Source organism: Camelina sativa, chromosome 5, assembly GCF_030686135.1.
Source record: "Camelina sativa cultivar CO46 ecotype springtype chromosome 5, ASM3068613v1".
NCBI classification, from domain to species: domain Eukaryota; kingdom Viridiplantae; phylum Streptophyta; class Magnoliopsida; order Brassicales; family Brassicaceae; genus Camelina; species Camelina sativa.
Window position 1 is genome coordinate 10,543,142 of NC_141884.1, and position 21,469 is coordinate 10,564,610.

Genomic DNA, 21,469 nt, shown 5'->3' on the forward strand with positions numbered 1-21,469 from the left:
ATTGTGGACGAATCACGAGCATGTGCTCATTAGGAGAGAGAATGTAATAAAAATTTGTAAAGTCAAATAGCAATGTGAAACTCCTTTTATAATTGAGAATAGTCAAAGATTTATAAAACAAATTATCCAATTAAACTGGTAAGAACTAACAAAGAGTTTATTAAATTGAGAGATCTCAGTAGCCACTTGGAGCTTCATATAATATCTTTTGATAGGCTTCCCTCAAACGACGTCACTATAGTCCTCTAGTCCTCTAAATGTTCGTCACCAGAGAATTGTGAGAATATCATTTGGTCATAAAGGTTCAAACCACCAGATTCTTCTATTGATTTACCACCAGATTCTTCTGTTTGTTTGGTCTTACTATATACCAAATCAGCAAGCCCATTCTCCAAAGCTTTCACCAGATTTTCGAAGTAGGTTTTAGTTACTGTAGTCAAACCAATTAATTTCACTTGGAACTCAGTAAATTTTTTCGGTGGGACTTCAGTTCTACCGATAAACTGTTTCAACTCCTCTTCTGCACAATGATGAAGTCTCTCCAAACCAGTTTCCGCCTCCCCTGAATAACAACACAAAACAAAAATTATACTAAAAAAAAATATGGAAAAATTAAGATTACTTCCATATCAAAAACTGACCTTGCAAATACTCGAAAAAAGTCGTTTGTCGGGTTCATGATCAAGTAGGTAGTATCCATATGCATAGGTCCATTTCAAGACCCTCCTACATTCAACGATCTATAACAGCGAAATCAATTACATATCAATAACAATGTTGTAATCAAGAAAAGTCTTAACTTAGTGTCTCATTGGTAATTTTTATAATGGTGGAATGATTTCACTGTTGCAAAAATTTATTTCGTCATTAAGAAGTTATTTCAATTTAATAAACTTTTCTCATATTTTTCAAGGATGTAGTCTTCCTAGATTCTATTCCGCTAGCTGTTACCAATTACATTAATCCACATAGTACTTATTTTTATTTTTGTTTAATCAAACAAAATCTAACTTAAGAGTGTCATTGGTCTTCTAGGTGGGGTTTTCAATATAATATAAGGCTTTTATCGTTTATTCTACAATGTAAATAATTCAATTCTGTTCCACAGCTGTTATATTATTCCACATACTTTTCCAACGGTTTCGTAATGTTACTAAAATCAAAGAATCATTATATATATACTAACCTGAAGCCATGCCTCTACGGTGAATTGGAGCTGAGTTTCTGGTGTGCCCAATATTGCACTAAGCTCCTTAAGCTGCACCGATTGCCATTTCTCCAGATCACTTATAGCCTTCAGCCAAGACGATTGATTGAATTCCCATCTTTCGAAATAATGGTGGTATCTATCGATCGCTTCTTTAGCCCTTTTTCTCTTAGTTTCATCCTCATTGTCTCCTTTAAACTTATTGCAAGCCGCGTGACCGCTCCATGGTTTAAGGCAAATCCAACAAAACTGAAATCTACACGGAGCTGAGCATGACATATGGCTACATCCTTGGTTCTTCTCGATCGGACGCTTGCATTTAGGACAAGGCTTTGTCTTAGAAAGTATCCAGTTCGTGTTCTCGGACTCATCCTTGTTCTTTAGTAACCACTTTGACACGGTATCACAATCCACAGGACTGTGAGCGTCTTCACAGCAATCCCAGCAAAACTTAAACGAACACAAACAAGAAACATCGTAATTACTAGTACTACTTCCACCAAAATCAACCGCGTATTCGCATCCCGGTGAAGGACACCATTTAAACTTCTTCCCTTCTTCGACATAAGACCTAAGAAAATACGTATAATACTTCTCCTTATGTTCTTTCTTAGCGATCTTATCGATCAGGTCTTGACCAACAGCAGCAGAACAAGAAGGCTCAGGACATACAACTCTCAAACATCCCGAACCGTCTTCGATTTTTGTAGTGATGTAACCAGTCCAGCAAGTAATGCAATAAGGATGAGCACAAGAAACCCTTTCGATTTCCCCTCCAGTGTATGACTCGAAGCAAATCCCACATTCAATTTCTTTTTCACCGTTAAGATCAACGACAGGCTCCTTCAGTATACCAACGGTTTCACGGGTTTTCTCTTCATCCGCAAACCATTCATCTTCGACTTTACTAACGCTCCATTGATAGTGAAGAAGCAGAGCGATCGCTTCGACTTGGCTTATAGAGAGAGCCGTGGAAACTCGTTCGATATCGTCTCTTTGATGCTTGCGGATGTCTTCTTCCTTGAGAACTACGTAACTTTTCTTAGATCGTTTCATGTGATCGTCCTGATCAGCTAATCCGTCGTAGTTTTCATCAGATTCTCTTTCTTCATCATCGCTGAGAAGATTCTCCTCTTCCGAGTCGATATACATTATCTCATCATCCGAATGATCCATGTTCGGCTGAAAGAAAAAACCCTAAAACGATGTTGAGGTTAATTAATGTATAGGGTATAGGGATTAACTCCTCGGATATATATTAGGGCTGCTTTCTAAAAACTTATCGCTGCTTCTCTTCTAGTTTCTCCGTGACGCCTTTTATAGGGTACTAGTAGGGTTTCAGCTAAAGAGGAGGGATATTATTTTATTTTATTCTGTTAAAGGATATTAGGGATATATACTATTATTAAGGAAAAGAAAACTATTTTGTTGTTATCTTTTGATTTATTAATTATTACTAGGTTTAGGCACAAAACATTAGGAAATAATAAATAAAAAATACTGCAAAATTAAATAGTCATAAATTAATAAATTGAAATAAAGAAAAAAGTCGAAAACTTCTTATATATGGGAACAGAGAAGAGAGTACTATCTCGTTATTAATCTTTTGATTTAGTTTGTGGTATTCAGCTCAAGATGTAAGCATTGATGCTCTTTCATTTCGTTTCCTATTAAGTCGTCACCAAGTTTGATGCTTTTATATGTCTTCTTTGGTGCTCCCCCTATTAAATTGCAATTTAGTCACGGGTAGTTTGCCTCCGTGCTTCCACGGGAATACATGTCTACGGTACCCATTGCAGTGACCTTTCCTTCATGGCCGTATCATGGACACTTCAAGTTCTTTCATTTTCAATTAGTTGAATTTTGTTTTGTAACTCGATCGAGGCTTCATGGCGATGTAATATGAGTGGTAAAAAAACTCTACTTCTTCACAAAACCTGAAGATCTCGTAAACTTTAGCCTCGAGATCAATTTGGTGTCCAAATTAAAATTTCTCAATCATTGAACAAACGTAATTTTATTTATTCAAAAAGAAGTTTAAATTTGATCCTTTGACCTGTAGAGATAGTTGTTTTCACCAAATTTGTACTAGGGGGGAGCAAGTAATCAAAAAAATTCTAGAGTCGAGTAGCAATGTGAAATTCCTTATAAATAAATAAACTAACCAAATTCCTAAGAATTAACAAAGGGATTATTATTAAACTGATGATGGGAGATCTAAGTAGCCACTTGTAGCTTCATATAATACCTTGTGTGTCTTCTGAAATAAGAATGCTTCCGTCAAACGATGTAGTCGTCACCATTCGTCATCTACCCATTCATCAGAGAATTGTGTTGAGAATATCATATGGTCGTAAAGCTTCATACCACTTTCTTCTGTTGATTTGGTCTCACCACTACATACGACATCAGAAAGACCATTCTCCAAAGCTTTCACCAGATTTTCGAAGAAAGTTTTAGTTGCTTTAGTCAAATCAGTTAATTTCATCTTGAAACTATAGAAAGCATTGGTTGGATCATCAGATTTATGTATGAACTCTTTCAACTCCGTCTCTGCACAACGATGAAGCCTCTCCAAACCTGATTCAGCATCCGCTGAAAACAACACAGCAAAATATTTTAGTTAGCTAGAATGGACAAATTAGCATCACACAGCTAAAAGTGTTTCCGTACCAATAACTTACCTTGCAAATACTCGAAAATTTTTTCTTGCCGATTTCATGATCAGGTAGGTAGTATCCATACGCATAGGTCCATTTTAAGACCCTCCTGCATTCGATGATCTGCAACAGTTTAATCAGTTACATGTCAGTAACGGTTCAGCAACAATGTTGTAATCTAACAAAATTAAACGCCATTATTAGAATCTCATTGGTAATTGACATTACGGTTGAATGATTTCATCAGTTCAAGATTAATGATAAAATTTAATCATGAAATCTTCAATAAGATGGTCTTTCAATTTAATAAAGCTTTCTTTGTTTTTCTATATACTATGTAGTCATTCACATATTTTTTCAGTGTTACGAACCAGAGAGTTATTTAAATACTTTTGACTAACCTGACGCCATGCCTCCACGGTGAATTCCAACTCAGTTTCTGGTTTGCCCAGTGTGCCACTAAGCCGCTTAAGCTGCACCGATTGCCATTTCTCCAGATCACTTATAGCCTTAAGCCTCGACGATTGATTGACTACCCATCTTTCATAATAATGCATGTACCTAGCCAATTCATCTTTAAGCAATTTTCTCTTATCTTCAGCCTCTTCAACAAACCTGTTGCAAGCCACGTGACTATTATATTCTTCAAGACAAATCCAACAAAACTCATACCCACACGGAGATGAACATATCATATGGTTGCATCCTTCGCCCTTCTCGATCGGACGTTTGCATTTAGGACAAGGCTTTGAATGCGCAAGCATCCAGTTCTTGTTCTCGCCCTCATCCTGGGTCTTGAATATCCATTTTGACACCGTTTCACAGTCCACAGGACTGTGAGCATCTTCCCTGCAGTTCCAGCAAAAGCTATGCGAACACGAACAAGTAATATCATAACAACTACTTCCACTTCCACTTCCACTCCCACCAACACCAAAATCAATCGCGCATTCGCATTCAGGCGATGGACACCATTTAATCCTCTCTACGACGTCTTCTTCCACATAAGACCTGAGTAAATATCTATAGTACTTCTCCTTATCTTTTTTCTTACCAAACTTATCGATCATATCTTGACCAACCGCACCTGAACAAGAAGGCTCAGGACATTTAATCCTTAAACATCCCGGACCGTCTCCTATCTTAGAAGTGACATAACCAGTCCAGCAAGTATTGCAATAAGGATGACCACAAGAAACCCTTGCGATTTTCCCTCGAGTGTATGACTCGAAGCAAATCCCACATTGGATTACTTTTTGACTATTAATATCAACGACAGGCTCCTTCAATATACCAACGGTCTCACGGATCCTCTCTTCCTCCGTAAACCATTGATCTTCGACTTTACTAACACGCCAATGATAGTGACGAAGCAGAGCGATCGCTTCGGCTTGGCTTATAGAGAGACCCGTGGAAACTCGTTCGATATCGTCTCTTTGATGCTTGCGGATGTCTTCTTCCTTGAGAACTACGTAACCTTTCTGAAATCCTTTGATGTCTTCCTCACACAATCCATAATCGACTTCATTATCCTCAACCTCAACATCACTGTAAAGGTTCTCCTCTCCTGATTCGATACCATCATCTGAATAATCCATGGTGAGCTGAAAAAGAATAAATAAATATAAAACCCTAAAACGGCTTCGAGGATTATAGGAAGCAGAGACGAAACCAAAAATTAGGGCTGCGCACTAATAAACTCGCTTGTAGAAGCTCTCTTCTAATAATCTCAAAGGCCGCCTTAATATTATTAGGGGTTTGGGGATTTTTTTTTATAGATATTAGACCTTTTAATTAAACAAAGTAAGCTTTTAACGTCTGAGAAAAAAGGATAAGGAAAAAGTCAAAAGTCATAATTAATACTAGAAACCTATTAAAAAACATCACTTTAGCCCAATAAGTAGGAATTGATAGTTTCTCTGGATTTACATATACATAACTTTCGTTCTTATTCTATAAGTATAATCAGTAACTATTAATAAATACTCCCTCCGTATCAAAATATAGGATGTTTTAAGCAAAACACGCAGATTAAGAAATTTTTAATTTTAACAAGTTCAACCAATCAGAAACAATACTGCATAATATAAAATAATAAACTAATCTAAAAGTTACATTGAAATTTGAAAACATCCTATATTATGAAACAACAAACTTCTCCAAAACATCTTATATTTTGAAACGGAGGAAGTATAATTTAAAAAAAATTTAAGGATTTGATTTTTGATTTTAAAACCTGTACGTAGATTTGGTTTTCCATTTAAAAATAACTATTTTTATAGTTGTTGTCAACAACTATAAAATATTAACTCAAAACGAAGTTACTTTTAATAAACTAATTCATTTGTACTATACTTAATAATATCTATATTAACATTTTTTAAATACATTTAGTGTTCTATCCTTTAAGTTATATTTATTTATAAAGTTAATCTTTAAAAAATTGCACAAAAAAAGCAAAATCAATTAGATTCCTAAAACATTATTATATATTTAGAAATTTATTACACTTAATAACATATGCTAAAAATATCTATACAATATATTTTTCTCTTTAAGAACTCTAATATTGAATAATAACTATATTGTTCGATACGAACAATTAAAATCTTTAATGGTTATTAATATGCTGATAAAAATGTAAAATTAATTATTTTATGGATTAAATCTAATTAATTGGAGTATTTATATTATAATTTAATCCATGGTATATTGCATAATAACTTTTACGGATATAATTCTTTCAAGGATTAAATCTAATAAACATTAAACTTACGGGTTAAATTGAAAAATACTAAAATTTTTAAAATATAATAATATAAGATAATTCTTTCACGGTTAAATCTAAAAAGTACTAAAATTTATTTTTTTATGACCATAAGAAATTTGATACGAAAAAAATGTAACATTATTATAATTAAAACTAAATAATTGTCTCGCTGTGTCTGCGGTATACATCTGGTCAAATTTTAAAATTAACAAAAAAAACAATTTTAAAAAATTAAAATTTTTTATGATAAAAATATTTTCCCGTACTGCAGGTTAAAATCTAGTATTAGTCTACTAGATGAGTTAACTCCCGAAGCTCGACTTGTGCCACCATTGTAGAAGCTCTCTGTTTTGTTCTCCAACCACAAAATTCGAATTTCTTTTGCCACCATAGAAGAAGCTTGCAGCTCCGTTTCGATTATGCACCATAGCAGAAGCTCGCAGCTCTGTTTCGATTCTCCTAGCTCACAGAACTCATAAGTCGATTATTTTGTCTTTTGTTGTTGATGGTTTGATTTTTTGTTTCAATTTGTATTGCAGCAGAAGCAAACTCTTCATTTTTTTCACTTAGGTGTTTATGAAACGATGAGATATAACTCTTGTTCTTATGAAATTTGTTATCTCTGATTTTTTCCATTTGGATGTTTATGAAACGATGAGATTTAGCTTGTGTTCTTAAGAGATTTGCTATCTCTGATTTTTTTTTTCCATTTGGGTGTTTATAAAACCATGAGATTTAGCTTGTGTTCTTAAGAGATCTAGTTTGTGTTTGCTTTGTTACGGTTTTACAATATGTTATCATGTTAAACTCGGGCTTTACTATGGGCTTCCAACGGGGTTTGAACAAAATATTTTTACCAAGTCGTCGGGATCTAGTTTGTGTTTGCTTGGCTCTGATACCATGTTAAACTCGGGTTTTACTATGGGCTTCCAACTCAAAACCAATTGGCAATAAGTAGAGAGGCACTAACCCTTCATATATTACTCAAGTCCCTTCACATCTATCAGATGTGGGATCTTTTCTCCAAACGTACTCTCGAGATAATGGCTATTCTAGCCGTTAATCTCGACAGAATCTATCACGCCCCCTCGAGATAATGCTCTATTTTTTTTTCGGCTATCTTGATGGAATTGAACTTTCTTTTGGGCATCAATTAATGGAGTGATCGGGCCTCTATCCGGGACATATTAATTAATGTGCCAGCGTGTGTAGGCTCTGCTACCATGTAAAACTAGAGAATGCTAGATATTAAGAATGTTTGTGTTATTGATCTCAAACTCTTACATCAGGTATATATACAAGAGAGAGACAGAATATACTAAACTTGGAGAGCAAGATGTATAAATTCCTAAACTCTAGGTAGAGAATATTCACAATATATCATAATAGTAACTATATCTTCCAATACAATATTACAAACACAAGTTAAATCTCATCGTTTCATAAATACCACAAATTAGGGCTGGGCATTTGGGTTATCCGTTTGGGTTCGGGTATTACCCATTCGGGTTCGGGTTAATGGATAATGAAAAATAGAACCCATTCGGGTATTTTACTATGTTTGGGTTCGGTTCGGTTCGGTTCGGGTAGTACCGGGTTCGGGTCGGTTTGGGTTACAATTTTCAGAACCCAATTAGTACCCGAACTACCGGGTACCCGAAAAAACATAATTAAAATTAATTAAATTTAAATAAATTTAGTTAAAGTTTGACTTATGTGACAATATATTTTAGATATTTTGATTATTTTTGATATTTAGGTATAAAACTAAATGAAATATTCAAAATTATAATCATAACTTTAGAGTAATTGTATTATATTAATGATAAATATTATAAATATGTTTATATGTTCGGGTTTATTGAGTACCCAAACGGGTACCGGGTATTACCCGACCCTAACCCGAACCCACGAGTATTAGAAAATAGAACCCAATAAGATTTTATAGGCAAACCCGAACCCAACCCGAACCCGGTTTTTCGGGTCGGGTTCTGGGTTGGGTATTCGGGTACGGTTTTTATGCCCAGACTTACCATAAATGAAAAAATCAGAGATAGCAAATCTCTTGAGAACACAAGCTAAACTTTGTTGTTTTTTGTCTTTTAACTCTCCATGAGTTGATTCTTGTAAGAAAATATCACGTGACCATACACATTTCTTGCGTGCAGAGTTAAAAGACAAAAAAAAAAAAAAAAAAAAAAGTTCCTACCCAGAAAAAAAATGACAAAAAAAAAAGAAGTTTGGACGTTAAATAAGATAACTTCAAAGCTTATGGCGTATGAAAGAAAGGAAAATACTTTTAAAACTTTTTAATGTCATTAGAATTGGTCTATCACAATTCGAAATGTGGCATTAGAGGACCTAAAAATAAACAAACCGGATAAGTAGCCTCACATGCATCAGTTGTACGAGAAGGTTTTCTGCAGATATATGTCAGTCTAACAGATAAACAATCGAGTAAAACACATGGAAAACGAGAGGTCCCAAATTTCTCAACTTCTAAACCATTTTTAAATCACATTGTTCGCACCATAAATATAACTTAACAAAACAAACAACATAACATTATTCCAAACTTCTTAGTTCTTTTATAAAAACTCCCAGGAAAGAAAAAAAACAAACACATTAATAAGCATTACAGACTAATACAATCAGTTTACCTCACAATTTTAGCAATAAACTCATCAATATTGTTATCAGAGTTTCCTCCTTCAGACAAAGCTTCTCTTGCAAACTCCATCAATTTCCGAGCATTCTTTCTAACCTCCTTCCCTTTCTCCGACATCTCTTCCATAACTTCTCCAACACATCTCACAATCTCTTCCTTTGTCACAAACCCATTTTGATCTGCCTTAACCCTAACCCCAACCTTCCACACATCTTCTATAAACTTAGCATTAGTTGGTTGATCGCTATAAGCCGGCATTCCAATCAAAGCCACTCCTAAGCTCAATGCCTCTAAAGTCGAATTCCATCCACAATGCGTCATGAAACAACCGATGGATTTATGCGCAAGAACTTGTAATTGAGGACTCCAATTCACTATCAACCCTTTCTCACCAATTTCCTCTACGTAGTTGCTCGGGAGCTTGCTTTTTTCTGTTTCTCTAACAACCCATAAGAAGTTATGGCCGGTTTGTTTTAGTCCAGCTGCGACTTCTATCATTTGATCGTCTTTTAAGACGGCCAAGCTTCCAAAGGAGACGTAGATCACTGAACTGGGCTGTTTTGAGTCAAGCCAGTCAAGGCATTCGTTAACTTGGGCATTGAAGAGGTTGATTCCGTAGTCTTTGTCGCCTGCTAATCGTTTGTCTAAGTACATTGATGGAATCATCGGTCCTATGTTCTTGACCGGCCATTGGTTCGTCATCCATTGTAACACCTGAAGAAAAAGTTAGCACACCCTTTAATACATGCAATTAATAAAAGAAAAAAGATTGATAGGTTGATAGTCCATAAGAAAAAAAATTGCACTAGTTCAGTATATGACTCACTTCAACTTTTTGTTTTCTAGAAATTAACAAGGAAACCTATTTATATTGAAATTGATATATAACCAAAAAAGACATTATGTAAACCAGCCGTCCCGGCCTAACCTAAAAGTTTTCTGACTAACAATGACTTGTTTAAACCCAAACATGATCACGTTTTCTATTGTCATGTTTTTAGGCTTAGAAAAGAAATCAAGAACCTAGAAGATCGATAGGGACCAGTGGAAATAAAGAGACACCAGAAAGGAAAAATATGGATAACGTCTAGCTCTTGTTATATTTGTACTAGGAGACCCCCTATTGAGTCTATATTTTTATATGTTGGAGTTTAAAAATGGGAAGCTACAAATTAACTTTTTCAAATCTACGAGTAAAAAATTTCATGGACCAAATTCTCAATGATATAATAATAATATTAATAACTTGAACTAATCCACTAATTCTATTGTAGGACACACATCACACATGCTAAGCCAATATCTATGATTGCTAAATAATCAAAGGTAAATGGCGAGACACGTATGTGTATATTTGAGACGATAGCTAGTCGTTTTCTGGCTATATATTTGCCACGTGAAGACCCAATCCAATCAGATATCTAATCTGCACCTTGGGATGTTCGCCCCAATTGGATACCTTTCGGCCGAAGATGAATGAATAATGTTCTTTTTGTCGGTTTACATAATGATGTTTTTTTTTTTTGTATTTCGTTTTGCTACAATTATTTACCAACATTAAATCAATATTTTTACCACGAACCTGAAAAGCTACATCCATATAGCAGTAAGGAATTATCTCGCAAAATACCTAAATGCAATTGGAATTTGCCACTTAAATGTATTTTAATGCTTGGTTTTAGTTTCGATATGGGTCACATCATGTACTAATTGATTCAGCAAGAATAGGATAGTATCCACTATTTACCATTATCATTATATCATTTGGATTTCATTTTGCGTATAACTGATATGATATACTATCCACCATTATCATTATATCATTTGGATTTCATGCATACTAATAAGCACGAGAGAAGAGTTAAGAATTACCTCAACTTCAAGTTCGTCGAAAGAGTTAACCAAGAAGAAGTCAATGTCGTCAACATTGATGAACTGGCTACTAATGAGCTCAAACAACGGCCGGCAGATATTGTTATCGTACAGAAACACTGGCAAGTCATTACCCTTCAACGGAGGCATCGCAGGCAAAACTACTTCGTTTTGAAACTCCTTGAACTCCCCACGCAAGAAATGAACATAGATTGCGTTCACGGTGGAATTTTGAGTGAAAAACGACGCCGCAGCGACCCCGGGATGTTTCCGGCAAACGTCGAGAACATAAGGCAGACAAGAGTCGTAAACGACGGCGTTTGGTTTGGGGTCCATCGAGGAGATAAGTTCAGATAGGCTTCTAGAGACGTTTTCTTGGAACTTTGAGAAGTAGTCGGGAGATGTGTCGGTAGATGGGTGGCCTTCCTCGAAGCCATCGTCTATGGGGACGAAAGATAGCGGGAGAGCGGTGGCTCCGCCAGAGATAGCACGGCGGAGGATGGAGTTGTGGGTGGAGGAAGTGGTGAGGAATGTGACCGTAACGTTTTTGGAGATTAAACGTTTTGAGAATTGGAGAAGAGGGTTTATATGTCCTTGTATCGGGAATGAGAAGACTAACACATTTGCTTTAGCATTTTCTCCCATTTTCTCTCTCTCTCTCTCTCTCTCTCTCTCTCTCTCTCTCTCTCTCTCTCTCTCTCTCTCTCTCTTTTGTTAAATTTGTGATACAAAACTCTGGCATGGGGAGAGGGTAGTATTTATGGGATATATGCAACGGAGAAAAAAATGGTATTTAATTGGATATATATGCACCTTTTCATATTAAAGATTTGTTTCTATGAAATGTCTCTTTACCAAATAGGAAAGTTAACTATAATAATATTATTGCCTTCTGTGTACAATGGCATAGGGATAATAGATATAAATTCTTACAAATTATGTGCCTAGTTAGATTTCTTCTTGATAGAAGGGTTAAAAAAAAAAAAAAGTTTTCCAGCAGATGTTGACTAACGAAAAGATTTACCAGAATCTACATAAAACTAAAATAAACTAAAATTGGAATTATGCTATTAGTATGAGATTAAATTAATTATCTATATATTGCATGTATCTTCTATAGTTTCTCCCACCATATGGACTTTGCTTCTCGAATCGTTGGAAGAAAAGCTTTCCTTGTGTGTATATTTTATTTGTTCAATTTCTATTATTGGCTTCATTTTCTCTTGTTGATATAGTATGTGGTTATTTCCATTCTACTTTTATATTTTGGTTATTTTTGGCATTTATCGATATATTTTGTTTTATATAACTTTTAAACTACCATTTCGACTGACAAAAACAGTTTACCTATGCATTTTTTGAGTACAATGCATATACATTAGTCAAATAACATGTATTCGAATAAGATTTTTGACATCCTAATTTATAGGGTTGTTTTTGGGAAAATTTAAGGAATAGGTCATTGTGTAATACTTAAATAATATGTACCACTGGAAACATATTTAGAATTACACCGAGATGTTGCATGTTATGACCTACGAGAAACCTCTTACTTAGTTACTTTCAAATTAACATCAATGCCAGTTCAGAAATTTGGTTACTAGCTGAAATGAAACTTGTAAATTCTGTGCCACTAGCAAACATAGTACATACTCATAATACATTTTTTTTTTTGTCAAAGCAAACTCACAATACATATACTACAAGAAAATAAGTTATTGAGACGTATTTTTGAGACAAAAAATTCTCATTACAAATTTGTGGCACTTTCAATACGATATTATGACTAAATTTATTTGTCACAAATTCATATAGTTTTTTTGTCACTATATTATGACGGAAAAAAATCAGCAACAAAAGTTTGTCACAATTAGTGACGAATATGTTACGATAATATTAATCGTCACTCTTATGACTACATTGTGACCAATATGTTGCTGCAAATTAGTTATGAACTTATAACAGATATGCAAGTCACAGTTTGTGATATTAAAATGAGTAAACATTAGTCATAAAATAGTATATATTATTATGTCATTTATACAAAGTCCATTAAGCCAAATCTCTAACCCTAATTTAACAAGACTTAATTAAGAGATGATTAGGGTTTTATTTTTTATAATTTCGTGCCTCCTAAACCTAGAGAGAGAGAGTAAACCTTTTGAGAGAAAGAGAACAAAGAGCTACATTTGAGATTAAGGACAAATCTTACATATCCTAGGAGATGGTGGAAAAGAAGGGTTAAACAGACTCTTTTATGGACGAATTTTGGTGAGAAATTTCCCAACCCATAGATGTAAGTTTTCCCCAAAGGATTTTGTAATCCTTTTTGTAGATTAAAAGTTATAAATGTTTTCTCAAACCTATTCTGTGCAGATCCGCGAATTAACATCAGTCATCTTGTGAAATCGTTTTCCACTGCTACAAATTGAACTAGAAGCTTATCTCCCGCCGTTGGAAAGATTTGAGTCTTACCTTTCCAGAGAGCCTAAGATCATTTCCATAGGAGTTATAATATGAAAGTTATGGTCGAATATGTGCATCTGGTCGAATTTGTGATTTATTTTCTTTGTAAGAATAAAGTTAGCTTATAATATATATCTAATGTTTATGATTATAAAAAATTTGTATGATTATAAATTTTAAAAAATAAATTGTTTTGTGATTAATTTTTTAGTTATAATTTTTATCATATGCAATGAATTTTTTATTAATAACTTGTGACCATTTGAAACTAACTTCTAATGATAAGATTGGACATTATGATAGTCACAAAATATCATGATTTTTGAGTATTTGTTAAAATTTTACGAAAAAATTTTAATTATCATTTGTGACCATTTGAGACTATAGTTTCTTCATAATAAGATACATAATTAAAACATTATTTTAAACACGAATTGTGACGATTTAAAGACGTTTTGTTAGTCTGTAACTGAAACAGTTTTGTTACTTTTTTTGTGTCGTAATTATTGATGACAAAATGGTTACTAATATATTGGTTGCAACTCTTGTGACGTTTTTGTTACAAATAAAAATTTGTGACCATTGTATTGCAACCATTCAAAAATCGTCACAAATTCGTAACAATATTATAACTAAATATTTTTTATTGTGACTAAATATTTTGTTTTAATAAAAATATTTTCTTGTACTGATACAATGGTCAAATTTCAACAAGTTAGAGTGACAGATGAATTCTCTAAGATTTTAAAAGATGATATAATATGTACATCACATCTAATCATATACTTTTTCCAATTTACAAAGAGCGCCATTTAAAATTTTAACTTTTACTTCAAAATAATGTTGTTTTAATTTATACCACTACTAGATTAGGACCCGCCCGATGTGCGGATTTAAAATTAATCATATTTTTTTGAATTCCCTCGCTCGTGTGAAGTTTGGGATTTATCTCCGACTCCGGTCTCATCGGAGGGTTTTCCATATGAGTCGGTGTACTCGAATTTGGATTTTGTTTTCTGGAGGGATGCCTCTCAATAGAGTGATCCGGATCAACTTCTTAAATTACCATTAATAGGACTTATTTAAGAGATGATTAGGGTTTTATTTTTTATAATTTCGTGCCTCCTAAACCTAGAGAGAGAGTAAACCTTTTGAGAGAAAGAGAACAAAGAGCCACATTTGAGATTAAGGACAAATCTTACATATCCTAGGAGATGGTGGAAAAGAAGGTTTAAGCAGACTCTTTTATGGACGAATTTTGGTGAGAAATTTCCCAACCCATAGATGTAAGTTTTCCCCAAAGGATTTTGTAATCCTTTTTGTAGATTAAAAGTTATAAATGTTTTCTCAAACCTATTCTGTGCAGATCCGCGAATTAACATCAGTCATCTTGTGAAATCGTTTTCCACTACTACAAATTGAACTAGAAGCTTATCTCCCGCCGATGGAAATATTTGAGTCTTACCTTTCCAGAGAGCCTAAGATCATTTCCATAGGAGTTATAATATGAAAGTTATGGTCGAATATGTGCATCTGGTCGAATTTGTGATTTATTTTCTTTGTAAGAATAAAGTTAGCTTATAATGTATATCTAATGTTTATGATTATAAAAAATTTGTATGATTATAAATTTTTAAAAATAAATTGTTTTGAGATTAATTTTTTAGTTATAATTTTTATCATATGCAATGAATTTTTTATTAATAACTTGTGACCATTTGAAACTAACTTCTAATGATAAGATTGGACATTATGATAGTCACAAAATATCATGATTTTTGAGTATTTGTTAAAATTTTACGAAAAAATTTTAATTATCATTTGTGACCATTTGAGACTATAGTTTCGTAATAATAAGATACATAATTAAAACGTTATTTTAAACACGAATTGTGACGATTTAAAGACGTTTTGTTAGTATGTAATTGAAACAGTTTTGTTACTTTTTTGTGTCGTAATTATTGATGACAAAATGGTTACTAATATATTGGTTGCAACTCTTGTGACGTTTTTGTTACAAATAAAAATTTGTGATTGTATTGCAACCATTCAAAAATCGTCACAAATTCGTAACAATATTATAACTAAATATTTTTTATTGTGACTAAATATTTTGTTTTAATAAAAATATTTTCTTGTACTGATACAATGGTCAAATTTCAACAAGTTAGAGTGACAGATGAATTCTTTACGATTTTAAAAGATGATATAATATGTACATCACATCTAATCATATACTTTTTCCAATTTACAAAGAGCGCCATTTAAAATTTTAACTTTTACTTCAAAAATAATGTTGTTTTAATTTATACCACTACTAGATTAAGACCCGCCCGATGTGCGGGTTTAAAATTAATCATATTTTTTTGAATTCCCTCGCTCGTGTGAAGTTTGGGATTTATCTCTGACTCCGGTCTCATCGGAGGGTTTTCCATATGAGTTGGTGTACTCGAATTTGGATTTTGTTTTCTGGAGGGATGCCTCTCAATAGAGTGATCCTGATCAATTTCTTAAATTACCATTAATTTTATGGGCAATCTGGAAGGCCATAAATAAAAAAGTTTTTCAAGGTTTAGAGATCAAGACGAATGATATAATTTCTCAGGCTTTAGGCGATAAGTTAGTCTGGGAAGAGACGCTCTCTTTTACGTTGGTCATATCACCTCCATCTCCGTCTTCAGATGTCCAGGTGTCGTCACCTTGTTGTCAGATTGATGGTTCTTGGAAAACAACCAATGTTCATTCATGATTGGGCTGGTGGTGTTGCATTGGTGAGGAGCGAACCTTGTTGTTGGGGGCCAAGTGTCTAAGACAGAGCCCCTCCCCCTACATTCAGAGTTAGAAGCGTTGTTGTGGGCCATGGAGAGGATAAGTGTTGCAGGGATCGCTTATCAACATTTCGAGGTTGATTGTGCTAAGTGTTGCAGGGATCGCTTGTCAAACCCTGAAGATTGATCGTTCTTCTCCAACCTGTTCGATGAGTTTAACTCGCTGGAGTCCTTTCCACTATTCTTCATCTCTTGGATCCCGCATGCGTCAAATATGAAGGCAGATTGTCTTGCCCGTGCTTTGCGTTCTCTTATCTCTAAAGTTTCTTTTGTAAATTCCTTCCCTCCAGCTTGGACAACTAACCGAGAAATTTCCTTTTAATTTATTATTTGGTTGAAAAATAAAAAGTAAATAGATACATTTTTATTTAAAGAAAATAATTGTAGATGGTTCAAAGTTATTAAAATAAAATAAAATTTAACAAATAATATATATTTATTTTTTCGTCAGTAAAACAATGTATAAAAGTAATGAGATAAACTTTTAGTTATAAAGTGAAGTAGTCTTAGAGCAGTGGCAGGAGGTAAGCTCATTTGCAGAAGGCACCATTACACCAGGGATCGAGTCCTACTTCATACGAATGTAGGAATTTGGCTAATGGGCCGGCCAGTTGTGGCCCAATGGTTGACAAACAAAAAACTTTTGGTTATAGAAAATAGTTGTTTTTTTCTTGCTATAATACACTAATGTATATCCATTTACAAATCTACTATCTACTTTACTAATAAAAGTATATTTGTACACACAAATATATTTTACTGTTAAAATCTAATTTTTACTCTTAAAATATAATCTTTAATATTTACTACTACCAACAAATTGTTTTTATGAACACATTAAATAATCTATTATATGTCTCTTCACTTTAACATTTTTATAGTTACAAAAACGTATATGTTAATCTTACAAACTCTTATCTTAAATATTACAATAGCAGTTTTTTTGAATAAATTATTTGATTGGTGAAAAAGATATAAGACGATCTATTTTTTTATTTTTTTTACTTCATCAATCTTTTTTTTATGTAAAGGTGAGTATTTACATTTTTCTAAATTTTAAAGCTGTTTAAATTTTTTTAATTTCCTTATAATTGTCTTTTAATATTTTTAAAACTGTGTTTGTTTTATATTTGGAAGTTTACAAAGATTTTTTTTTCTTTAAAAGATTCTAAATAAAATTATATTTTTCTTTCTCTATTTTACTTTTATATAAAACTTTTTTATAGTAGATTTTGAATTTTTACATTTTTATTTTTAAAATTTTTAATAAATTTAGAATTGACATGTGTCAACATTTAAATGATACAATTGACACATGTCACGATCTTGTTAATGAGTAATTTTGACATCAAACTTTATACAATAAAATATATATACATAAAATATATATACAGATATATATGTATATATACTAATGTTAATCATTCACGTATCTGCAATGTTGATTTTGACGCACTTTTTTTTTTTTTGAGATGGACGGGATATTAGGTTTACTAAGCTATGTTATATGAAATCATAAACTTCCAACTAAAAAAGACAACGAATACAATAGTCGTTGTACATGTTTTTTCTTAATAAATTTATAAATGTAGCTAGGATTTTTTTTTTTTTTTTTTTTTTTGTCAGAAGTAGCTAAAATATACCTACTAATTTGTATTGCCGAGTATATGCACGTTCGGACAACAATACAATAACATCTTGATACGTACACCCTTTAAACAAAAATCTTGATACGTCCACAACAAAACAATGACGTCTTGTTTTATAAGGGAGTTTTTTTTAGATGCTAATGGCTAATGCATATCGGTATCAGTATTATGGTATTCAAAATGAAATTCCCTATGTTAAATGACTTCATAATGTATTTTTTTTTTCTAATTTTGGGAGGTCAAAAACGAATATAACTGCTTAGTTTGTAAGTGATAACAAATGTGACAAGTCGTCTTCTGTTTACGATTTAAGTCATGTAATTTTGAAATTCTCTTACGACTTTATCAAATATTCAAAGTGAAAAAATTATATGCTATTAATAATTTCATTTTTTATCTTTTACGTTTTTTCGTATCATCTATATATAATAGCAAACCCACTTTTTTGTGTCAACTTTTAATCCAACGGATGAGATTGGTTCTAGTTTTAATCCAACGGTTTAAAATTATTAATCGTGTTTTTTTGTCGCACCTCCATCTTTTAAAAATCACACATCTTAGTCTTTGCATCTCTTTGTTGTACCTCTTGGTTTCAAAAATCACATCCATTCATTTTTACACCTTTTAAATCACACCTCTATGTGTTACACCTCTTTGTTGTACCTCTATGTTTTACACCTTTTTGTTGTACCTATTATTCATATCTTTTCATTACACTCCCATCTTTCAAATATCACACCTCTTAATTTTAACACCTTTTTATTTCATACCTCTATGTCTTACACCTCTTTGTTGTATCTCCATGTTTCTCATCTATTAATTTTGACACCTTAACCCACTTTTTTGTGTCAACTTTTAATCCAACGGATGAGATTGGTTCCAGTTTTAATCCAACAGTTTAAATTTATTAATCGTGTCTTTTGTCGCACCCCCATCTTTCAAAATCTCACCTCTTAGTCTTTGCATCTCTTTGTTGTACCTCCTGATTTCAAAAATCACATCCATTCATTATTACACCTTTTAAATCACACTTCTTAGTCTTTGCATCTCTTTGTTGTACCTCCTGGTTTCAAAAATCACATCCATTAATTTTTACACCTTTTAATTTCACACCTCTATGTGTTACACCTCTTTGTTGTACCTCTATGTCTTACACCTCTTTGTTGTACCTATTATTCATGTCTTTTCATTACACCCCAATCTTTCAAAAATCACACCTCTTAATTGTAACACCCTTTTATTTCATACCTCTATGTCTTACACCTCTTTGTTGTATCTCCATGTTTCTCATCTATTAATTTTGACACCTTAACCCACTTTTTTGTGTCAACTTTTAATCCAACGGATGAGATTGGTTCCAGTTTTAATCCAACGGTTTAAAATTATTAATCGTGTCTTTTCGTCGCACCCCCATCTTTCAAAAATCACACCTCTTAGTCTTTGCATCTCTTTGTTGTACCTCCTGATTTCAAAAATCACATTCATTCATTTTTACACCTTTTAAATCACACCTTTTAGTCTTTGCATCTCTTTGTTGTACCTCCTGGTTTCAAAAATCACATCCATTAATTTTTACACCTTTTAATTTCACACCTCTATGTGTTACACCTCTTTGTTGTACCTCTATGTCTTACACCTCTTTAATGTACCTATTATTCATGTCTTTTCATTACACCCCCATCTTTCAAAAATTACATCTCTTAATTTTAACACCTTTTTATTCCATACCTCTATGTCTTACACCTCTTTGTTATATTTCCATGTTTCTCATCTATTAATTTTGACACCTTTTTTTTTCATACCTCTATGTCTTACACCTATTTGGTTATTATATATTAACTTTTTTGGACAACATAAGTTTCAAAAATTGTTTTCTGAGTACTAAATGATTGTTTAATTGAAGTGTTTTTAACTAACAAGCATCAATCTCTAATTCAAGGTAATTTAATATTTTCGCTGACCTGTAGTGTTTCTCCGGTTAGATTATTATTATTGTTAGTCGACACTACTAAATTCATACATTAATCTTAATTTTGTAATCTTTTAGTCTCTTCAATATTTTTAGCCTTTCCTGTTTTCATCTTTTTGATCCGTTGAATAAATACGCGTGCTATATTTTTTTGCATGGCTAATGTTTCTAATTCTTAATGTGCAGATTTTATTTTTTGACTTTCTGGAAAAACTAAAACCAAGATATGAGAGGCACGATGATATGCAGTGATGCTAAGCCAAATTTTTTTAACAAACATGGTATAATTATAAATTTATATATGTTCTATTATTTAACCTATTTATTTTTTTAACAAACATGGTATAAATGTAACAAAAAAAAAATTATGTAGGATGTCCATTAGATATAAATGATCCAGGTAAGTTTCCATTCTTTTGTAAATAAAGCTTTTAAAATTTTAGTTGAATTTTAATTTCTTATACTTTCTGGGTATCAAACATTTTGATAATATATAGAAATATTACAAATGAGCATGGAAATAGAGAGTGTCGAAGAAAAAGTCAGACATACTTGTGACAACACAAAATCAAATTCTAGAAAGCGTAAGCACGACCAAATGACAAGTCAAGTTAGAAAGAAAAGATCTACTAAAGGTAACTTATTTAGTCTTTGATGACTTTCTAATTAATCTGTATATACAATTTTTTAAAAACATAATGTATAACAGTCACTTTCAAAGTGATCTGGAATCTGCCAAAAAAAAAAGAAAATGCAAGTAATTTCTAAAATTAGTGTTTAACCCAAAGAAGAAAACATGAAAAGTTGAGATATTATTATCACATGTTTCACCACATCGATTTCGTTTTCGCTGTTATTGATTGAAGAACATGATGGTACCGATTCATAGACATAAGTGGGAAATTAATTCCTAATATATGGTGGATACGTAAATAAACTTCAATCTAGTGAAAACCGCACACTTTTCCATCTAGCGGTTTAAAATTATTAATGATCCCAACAGTTGCAAATTATTAATCGTGTCTTTTCGTCGTGCCTCCATCTTTCAAAAATTCCACCTCTTAAGTTTTGCATCTCTTTGTTGTACCTCCATGTTTCAAAAATCACATTTATTTATTTTTACACTTTTTTATCTCATACCTCTATGTTTACATATCTTGGTTGTACCTCCATGTTTCAAAGATCACATCCATTAATTTTTACACATTTTTATTGCACACCTCTATGTCTTACATCTCTTTGTTTATTATATATAAACTTTTCTGGACAACATAAACATGTTTCGACAAATTGTTTTCTGAGTATTTTGAAAACTTACAAGATAATAAATAAAACTAAAGAATTGTTTTATTGAAGTGTTTTTTTAAAAATATAATAGCA

General features: G+C 32.6%; 1 protein-coding gene and 2 pseudogenes across 3 annotated transcripts; all 3 read right to left on the bottom strand.

Annotated features, from left to right (window-relative positions):
- Window positions 1-69: 69 nt before the first annotated feature.
- On the bottom strand, window positions 70-2,529 carry LOC104789101 (putative E3 ubiquitin-protein ligase ARI11; annotated as a pseudogene). The gene is made up of 3 exons (XR_015556644.1): window positions 1,187-2,529; window positions 642-740; window positions 70-562 (listed from the first exon to the last, which is right to left on the bottom strand). The product of XR_015556644.1 is annotated as a putative E3 ubiquitin-protein ligase ARI11 (transcript).
- Window positions 2,530-3,335: 806 nt separating this feature from the next.
- Window positions 3,336-5,601, bottom strand: LOC104786440 (putative E3 ubiquitin-protein ligase ARI10; annotated as a pseudogene). Its single transcript, XR_015556645.1, has 3 exons — window positions 4,269-5,601; window positions 3,892-3,990; window positions 3,336-3,802 (listed from the first exon to the last, which is right to left on the bottom strand). The product of XR_015556645.1 is annotated as a putative E3 ubiquitin-protein ligase ARI10 (transcript).
- A 3,515-nt stretch (window positions 5,602-9,116) lies between these two features.
- On the bottom strand, window positions 9,117-11,972 carry LOC104786441 (UDP-glycosyltransferase 74D1). The gene is made up of 2 exons (XM_010511860.3): window positions 11,178-11,972; window positions 9,117-10,019 (listed from the first exon to the last, which is right to left on the bottom strand). The coding sequence occupies exons 1-2, from the start codon at window positions 11,820-11,822 to the stop codon at window positions 9,294-9,296; spliced, it is 1,371 nt and encodes a 456-aa protein (XP_010510162.2). The 5' UTR covers window positions 11,823-11,972; the 3' UTR covers window positions 9,117-9,293.
- Between the last annotated feature and the right edge of the window lie 9,497 nt (window positions 11,973-21,469).

Excerpts from the sequence above, each read along its gene's own strand:
- LOC104786441 (XM_010511860.3), bottom strand. The coding sequence starts at position 11,822 with ATGGGAGAAAATGCTAAAGCAAATGTGTTAGTCTTCTCATTCCCGATA. Across the intron at positions 10,020-11,177 it reads TCGACGAACTTGAAGTTGAG|GTGTTACAATGGATGACGAA; the intron begins GTAATTCTTAAC and ends CTTTTTCTTCAG.